The 8,596-nt window shown below is 40.0% G+C and overlaps 1 protein-coding gene across 1 annotated transcript; it reads left to right on the top strand.

Annotated features, from left to right (window-relative positions):
* The first annotated feature begins 2,146 nt into the window (after positions 1 to 2,146).
* LOC131226998 (protein trichome berefringence-like 7) lies at positions 2,147 to 6,544 on the top strand. The gene is made up of 4 exons (XM_058222687.1): positions 2,147 to 3,655; positions 4,693 to 4,851; positions 5,340 to 5,647; positions 5,767 to 6,544. Exons 1-3 carry the CDS (start codon positions 2,844 to 2,846, stop codon positions 5,632 to 5,634), a joined length of 1,266 nt encoding a protein of 421 aa, XP_058078670.1. The 5' UTR covers positions 2,147 to 2,843; the 3' UTR covers positions 5,635 to 5,647; positions 5,767 to 6,544.
* Positions 6,545 to 8,596: the final 2,052 nt, after the last annotated feature.

An 8,596-nucleotide genomic window follows, 5' to 3' on the forward strand; every position in this document is an offset into this window, starting at 1 on the left:
GAGAAGTGCCTTAGCTCTCATTTCATCCTTACATATTTTCAGCGCATATGTGGTGATCCCTCCTCCAGCTTTACTTTTCTGTTCACATTTTATATACTCGTCTCTCAGCCGTAGTTATCATTGCTTTTATGCTTCACACTTTCCCGGTACACTTTTCGGATATTGGTGCACTAGAAACCAAGCCTTTTTTTTTTTTTTGTGTGTTTCTGTTAGCTTGTTAGTACATACTCCATTATTAATACACTCCACTGTTTGCCACACCCCACTTCGGAATTGATACCAAGAACTCATTTTGAAACAAAGCTTTGCTTAAATCACACACAAGTTGGGAAATTTATGATGCTTCAATCCAATTCTATGAGTTTAGCCGATTGTGGACTCTAGGGTTCCCTCAACTAATGAGGACTCCAAGTTAATTAGATATATCATTTTGAGTCCATACCATATTTATCTGAAACCAAATGCGGGACGGTGTTCATAGGTTCATATTCAGTTCTCCAAGATCAATTGTCAAGTTATTGTTTCGATATATGACTATCCAATCACGACTCATCTGTAACAGCATCAGAAAGATGGTTGATTTAAATGGCATGATTATCTTTTTAAGTGGGTCCCCTAGTTTCGAGCGTGCCGATTAGGTGCGTCTGGTGTAACATCTTAGTGGGTGAGTTCCTGACCGTTGGGCCCACCTTGATGTAGTGTCCTATTGAACCACAACACAGGAAAAATTAATCATTTACCATTAAAAACTTCTTGTGGGTGGATCAAGTTGATATTTGTGTTTTCCTGAAAAAATGCTGTGGGGCCCACCTCAATGTATGTATTTTATATCCACACCATCCATCTGTTTTGCAAGCTTATTTTTAGGTGGCTCAATATTAAAGCAGATACAAATCTCAGGTGGACTACACCACAAGAAACAACTCACCCTTAAAAACTTCCCATGCTACCGGAATGTTTATTTGCCATACCTTGTAAGGTTACAAAGACTTAAATGAATGGAAAACATAAATGTCAGCTTGATCAAACACAGTTTTTAATAGCCAATCACCACTGTTTCCTGTAGTGTGGTCGACTTGAGATTTGGATTGGCTTCAATTTTGGCCCATGCTTTAAAATGAGTTGGAAAATGAAGGGACAATGGGGATATACAATGTATACATTGAGGTGAGCTCCACGGTTAGGGATTCACCCACTTGGCCAAAATCGAAGCAATACAAATCTCAGGTGGACCACAACATTGAAAACTTCTTGGGGCCCACCAAAACTATAATGATGGTATTTTGTTTTCCTTTCAACTAGGTTTGTGTGACATTATTAACATATGGGCCATAGGAAGTTCTTAGTTGTTAGTATTCAATCACTACTGTTTCCTTTGGATCTACTTTGTTTTCCTAAAATGAGCGGAAAAAATGAATGGGCGGTATGATATAAAATACATACTCCACGGTATGTCTTACATATCCACAAACCATGGATGGAGAATTCCCATCGATCGTCTTTTGATTTTTATTTTTTTTTGAACGGGATCCGGTATTGATTTTTCATGACCGTCCATCAGTAGGCCGAAAATCTGAAGGCTATGATAGTTACTTTGAGGAAAATTTTTAAGCATTGCTTATACACTGCGTGGCTCAATAAACGAACGGTCCTTATCATCTAACGACGGGCCTAAGTTGACAGTATTGAAAACATAATATCTCATCGACAAGAAGTGCTTGGATCTTCCACTCTGAGATGTTTCATGGAAAGGTGCATCCATGATGGGTCCCCATCATACCCTGGATCACCAAACGTGGCGCCACTTGTACTTTTGATACTCTGGCAAAAATGCGAAGGAGCACTGATAAATTATATACGTGGCCCATGGTTCTTTCTTTAGATGCAGCGAATACGAAAATTACACCTTTTACTTTATCATCTAGCTATCGGATCGGTGGACATTTATTGGACGGTTCAGATGAAAAATTCTCAACAGTCCTCTTTGTGCAAAGAAACGTTCACGAATCAAAGGTTAGGATTGTTCCACCAATCTGATTTTTAGGTTGCGAGTTGCGACTTACAGTCTTACAGAATTGACATATACACTTTCTGAGTGCGTGCGTATCAAGCACCATACACTGCCAGAGTATCAAATAACTCTTCACCTCATTTAAAAATACCCTGTCCCGCCTTTTTAGTGTTTTAAAGAACTCCCAGCCAAGCTTCCTCCGCCATTTCGTCGGCCGCTCGAAGCTCCAAATTGTCCAATATTCCGAGACTTTTTCACCAATCTATTTTTTTTTTTCTCAATTCTCTTTGAGTTCCAATCTGGGTCTTCTTCTTTTTTTTTTTTGAAAAATTTTCGGTAGATGTTTACAGAAATTTAAACGAAAACAGCCGTATACGTCTCTGGATATCAGTTCTGTTCGAACAGAGCTCATCTGGATATTTTCTCGTTGAATATAGCTGAATTTGATTCTTTTTTACTGCTCGATTCGGTTGTGATCAATAACAAAAGCCCATATTCTCGTTTCTCAGATTTCGGGTGGAATTAAGAGAATTCATGAAAGATTCAAACTTGGGTCAATCTCGAATCTGGAGTAGGAATCAATTCGTCCTTTTTTAAAGTGATCACTTCGATCAAAAACGAAAACCCTTACGGGCCTTTCTCCAATTTCGGATGGAATTAAGAGAATTCACAAAAGGCCTGATTCTTGGTTGATCTCAGGCTTATTGCATCAACTCCATGTTGGTGTTTCACTGAACTATTGATGGAATTTAGAGTTTCTACAGAGGATTGGATTCTCAAAAACCTGGATTTTGTTGTTCTATTAACAATGTGGATCTCAACGTGATTCGGAATGGCCGATAGTTTCAGTAAGAGTTTGACCGGGCATTTCAGATTGAGAAGCCAGAACTCTGGCGGACCAGGGGTTATGGTTGTCCAAAAGAGTTGGGTGGCACGATCTTTCAATGTTCTTATCGTGATCGTATTGTTGATCTTTCTCATTTTCTCTATCGGCTATCAATATTTCCAGATTTACCCGAAGTTCATCCATGTGATCAATCAAAGATTTGGGATTTCTAACATCATTTGCTCAGCCAGATCAGCCAAGGGGTGCAATGTTTTCAATGGAAGCTGGGTCCTGGATGAGACCTACCCACTGTACAACAGCTTGGAGTGTCCGTTCACGGAACGGGCATTCAATTGCCTGGCGAATGGGCGGAAGGATAAAGACCATCAGAAATGGCGGTGGAAGCCTCAACACTGTGATTTACCTCGGTTCAATGTGCAGGGTGTCTTGGAAAGCCTACGTGGGAAGCGGGTTGTGTTCGTTGGCGATTCGATGAGTAGGACACAGTGGGAATCACTGATTTGCATTCTCATGACCGGGGTGGAGGATAAGAAGAGTGTCTATGAAATCAATGGGAATAAGATTACAAAGCAGATCCGGTTCTTGGGCACGCGGTTCAGTTCTTTTAATTTCACAATTGAGTTCTTCCGATCCGTTTTCCTGGTTGTGCAGGGCGCCCCTCCGAAAAATTCGCCGAAGAAGGTGCGATCAACGCTTGAGCTGGATGTGTTGGATGATATTAACGCTAGTTGGATTGATTCGGATATTCTAATTTTCAATACGGGACAATGGTGGACACCAGTGAAGCTTTTCAACACGTAAGAACTCCATTTTTTGGAAAATTCATTTTATATGGGTGCTCATATGATCATTTAGTTAGTCAGGGGTGATACCTAAGTTCACGTTTGGATGTGCAACCAAATTGAATTGCGAATGTTAAGTTCAATCAAGCGAATCTGACCAAACTGTCATGTCGTTTCCCAGTATTGATATATAATGTTTCCTTGCATTCCTTTCCAAGTTCAACTTGAAAGCAACACAACTGCAATTTGGAGCATCATTTTTCGATATGATCGCTCAATAGACATTTGCCGAATGGTCAATAGGCCCAATGGGATTTTGAAGATATTCCCAAATGCATCTCTAGCTTTGGTTCTTCAACAATCGCACTTTAAGTTACTTCCTGTGTTTCATCATCATCATCATCTAAGCCGTATCCCAACTACTTGGGGTCGGCTACACAAATCTTGTTCTGCAATTCCACTGTATAGGGGACAATATACTCAGTTAAACAATAGGTCATCGAATCTTTTCATACCACTTCCTATCCTTGCTTTAATTAACTCACTCTTAATTAGATGACTACCAAGAAAAAGAAAGAAAGGAAAAAAGGAAGACCCGAGTTCCTTCACATTATGACAACAGACGGATTTTTTCTTGTAGAATGTGAACACCATTTTGAGTGGATTTATTAACTAGAATTCTATTTTGATTGATATTTGGAGCAGTGTTTTTTGTTTTACCAATCAAAGTTTCAGACCTTGTCTTAATCTCCATATTGTTGCACTGATCATTCGATGAACTTTGGTTCTTCAATGTTCATTTACTTCAATTCTGCAAAGATCCTCTGGCCCAATGTCTGTGCATGTACCTGTACATGTAATAAATCTAAAGTTCATAGAGATTAAGAAACCAATTAGCATGTTTATCCAATGCAAGATAGGATTGCCACTTATGTATTATTGCATTTTTAATTCATGGGCATCGAAACTGTAAACTTGTATGTTGTTTTTCACGTTTGAACATGGGAAGATTTGTTATGTAGAAAATGCTTCTGAAATGTGTTTCCTGACAGGGGCTGCTATTTCCAGGTGAATGGGTCGCTAAATCTTGGAATGCCGATCCCTACTGCATTCAGAATAGCATTGAAAACTTGGGCGTCATGGGTTGAAACCAACGTCAACACAAACAGAACACATGTCTTCTTTCGGACTTTTGAACCTTCTCATTATGGGTATGCTCTTCATGTTTCCCTTGGATTGATTACCAAACTCTAAAGACTGGAAGGTGTTCCTTAATCGGCGAGTCTTGGAATTCAAACATGGATGTTTATGGTAGAAGATGGTGATGGAATTTCCATGATATTTATTCTCAGCTGTTGTCATCACCTGCCCTATCTGGGAGGTGATACCACAAATCAAAATTGCAACAGCATACTAAAACAATCGATTACAACGTCCCCTTTCTAAATGGTATGGAAATTGGTCTAGTTTAGCATTTTATCTAACCGGACATGACTTTCATGTTGAACTTAGCAGTTGAAAGAGTGACTTTGAAGTTGCTCGAGTTTTCAAACACTGTTCAGAAAATTTTCCTTCTTTTTTCCATCATTAGTACATTTCCTCCATGTCAAAAACATAAGAACACTGAATTCAGAAGGCTGTTCTGTTTTTCTTTTTTTAAAAATTTAATTTAATTTAATTTTTTTATAAAATTCATCAGGAGTCTGGACGAGAAGATTTGCAATGTGGCCCAAATGCCCATGTCCTCAACCAATGGGAGTGAACAAAGTGTATTCTCTGACATAATATCTGATGTGGTGGCGAAGATGAAAGTTCCTGTGAACATTCTCCATGTAACTTACATGGCAGCCTTCCGCAACGATGCCCATGTAGGCAAATGGAGCGACACTCCATCGCCGGACTGCAGCCATTGGTGCCTTCCTGGGGTGCCTGATGTTTGGAATCAGCTTCTTTTCTCATATCTGCTGCCAAGGAGCAAATCATGTCCTACATGAATTGTTACTCAATGTAAGCTTCTTTATTTGAACATTTATGTGTCCGTTCCTCTTTCTTTCTTTCTTCAGTTGGACAAACACCTTCTATTGCTGCTCATACGTCTTTATATACTTACAAACATTTTGAAACAGGCACTTCGCTGCTCCTGTGCCTAAAGAAGACAGTGCTGGATATTATACTGAAACTATGATGCTGGGGCCTCTCCTGCTGTTCACATGTCATGTACCTAGAATCCAATCCATCCAGTGTAATGGGACCCACTGTGCATTTGTCATGTCTGAAAAATCAGATTAGTTGAAAAATCCAAACATCTGATTAATGGATATTTGTTTATTGATTTGGGTCCTCTTAGTAATTTTTATATTCACTGTCCATTAGATGTCCACCAACTCAGCTAGTGATTAGGGTTCTTGGGTTATATTCCATTTACAGTGGATCCCACTATTTTCAAGTTAAGCAATGTGGGGCCAAAAACCAATCAGGCGGGGCGCTTCATGCAAAAAAACCATCTGATATGATCGTACCTACCCCAAAAATTCAGTGATAGTGATTGTGCTCACCTGGTTTTTTTTTTTTTGGGTTGTTTCTTCCATTCCTGATCTTGTGTGCATTGCTATCCTCATCTTCGCCTTTCTAACGAAGTGGTGTGTAGTGGAAGTTTGCTTTCCTTTGCCAGCAGCTGATGAAGAATGTAATTTCTCAGATGCAAAGCGCGAGTAATGGAAATTGATCAGACTCATAATTTCCATTTTTTTTTTCCTTAAAATTGTTTTTATATGCATTTGAAGAGAGGCTGAATTCAGTCTGTGTAGCATTTTGCTTATCTTTTTGTGTATGTAATGGAAACTGTGTTGTTCTTGTCATTCACTTACATGTTGTATCCTATTCATTTCTTTAGTCTCTTGAGCTGAAGCTTTGGAAATGGTTGTTTTTTTTTATTTCTATGCAGATGAAGGGTTATGTACATCATATTGCAGTTACAAAACCATTGATCTTGATAGGTCATATAGCCCAATGATTATCCTGATCTAATAACAGTCCAAATCCTCGGATCAGTGGCCCAAAAATGAGGTAGTTTCAAGACTTAAGTGGATCACACCGTGGGGATTAAACACCCGTTGTCGATGCATTTTTGGGGGCCACCGAAGTTTTGGATCAAGCTGATATTTGTATTTTCCCTTCATGCAGGTCTATTTGACCTTATGAACAGGTTGGATGAAAATGTAACCATCACGGTGGGCCTTGGGAAGGTTTCAAGGATAGGCGTCACTATCACCACTGCTTCCTGTAGTGTGGTCCACTTAAGCCTTGGAACTGCCTCATTTTTGGGCTTGTACACCAAAATGATATGGAAAAATGGATGTCATTATCACCACTGCTTCCGGTGGTGTGGTCCACTTAAGCTTTGGAACTGCCTCATTTTTTGGGCTTGTACACTAAAATGATATGGAAAAATGGATGGATGGTGTGGATAAAATTTATCCACACCAAGGTGGTCCATGAAAGCTCCTGTCGGTTCCTAGTACATTATGGCCCAACCCAGCCCACTTAAAATTTATCAATCCAGAGCCCGACCCAACCCAACCCAACCCAATCCAACCCAACCCGACCCAACCTGACCCATTAGTTGTAATTGGGTCATGGTTGGCTGTCCCAAACTGATCTGCTACAACCCAACACAATCAGTGAATGCATACACACCTAGGCCAATAAATAATCTTTCTCCATTGTGTTTTGAGTTTGGGTTCCGGTTGGGTGGGCTCATCTGGTCCAACACATGACAATCTGTATTGGGTGTGTTCAATCCAAGCCCGAGTTAAATGGTTCACATTTCTAGCCCGAGCCCTGCGTGCACATGGGGCACAGCCTTCGTTATCCTTCATCCAGTAGGCCCCACTTCAGATGGCCCACAATATGAAAATGGTACATCCCAAGCTGTCCAATCACTGCACTTTTCCAATCTGTGGGTGAGCTATCGTGGGCAAATTGCCTTCTTTGGTATACAACAAAACTATGGATAGAGACTGATTGGACCATCCAACTTACTTTCCTTCCTTAAAATGTAAGCTTGTTTTCCTTTTCTTAATACAAATTGCAAAGGTCTAATCTGAAATCTAAACTGGGTTTGGCAACGGTGGGTCCTTCCCTCGGCGGCTTTCTTTCTAAAGAATTATATTATACATGGCCTTCCATATTTGGAAATGACGCACATGCGTTTTCAATTCCCATAAGCGGGCCTATGGTTAGGTAATCCAGACCATAGTTCATGAACCTGAAAACTATACTTGATTCGATGTTTAGCCGGGTTGCTTAGACTGATATTTTAATAATCAAACTCGGGCATGTGGAGAAAGGAAAGGAGTGTAAGACTTTCAAGGGAGAGGAAAAAGGAAGAGAGAAATAGAGGTGTACACGAGTCGAGTTAGCTTGTTAGCTCGCTCGGATCGACTCGGAAAACTTGACTCGACTCGGATTGAAACTGTGTTTGAGCTGAGTCAAGCCAGTTTTATTGAGCTCGAAACTTTTTGAGTTGAGTTCGATTTGGACCTAGCATGACTCGACTCGACTCGGTATTGAGCTTGAACTCGACTCGGTTCGGATTAGATCAATTTTTGAGTAAGTATATATAAAAAAATCAGACGCCCAAAATAAGTTTTTTTTTAAAAAAACCTTAACCCCCCAACGCCCTCTCGTTTCGGCCATTTGTCTAACCTTAAAAATCCTAACCCCAGTTCGAACTCGACTCTCTTTAGCGCCCAAATGGCGTCCGGCGACTAGTACCACTTTCATCTCCTCTATTTCTTGCCGTTCTCTAGCGCTCAATAATGATGTTGCTTACCAAGTGTTTGATAAAATGACTCAACAAAGTATTGCTGGTGGCAAGGAATGTATGTATATGAAATAAATATCCCCTTTCTTTTTTCTTGATTTTTATGTTTCTTAGAAGGTGTTTGATGAAAT

The sequence above is a fragment of the Magnolia sinica genome, chromosome 2 (genome assembly GCF_029962835.1).
Source record: "Magnolia sinica isolate HGM2019 chromosome 2, MsV1, whole genome shotgun sequence".
Lineage (NCBI taxonomy): Eukaryota > Viridiplantae > Streptophyta > Magnoliopsida > Magnoliales > Magnoliaceae > Magnolia > Magnolia sinica.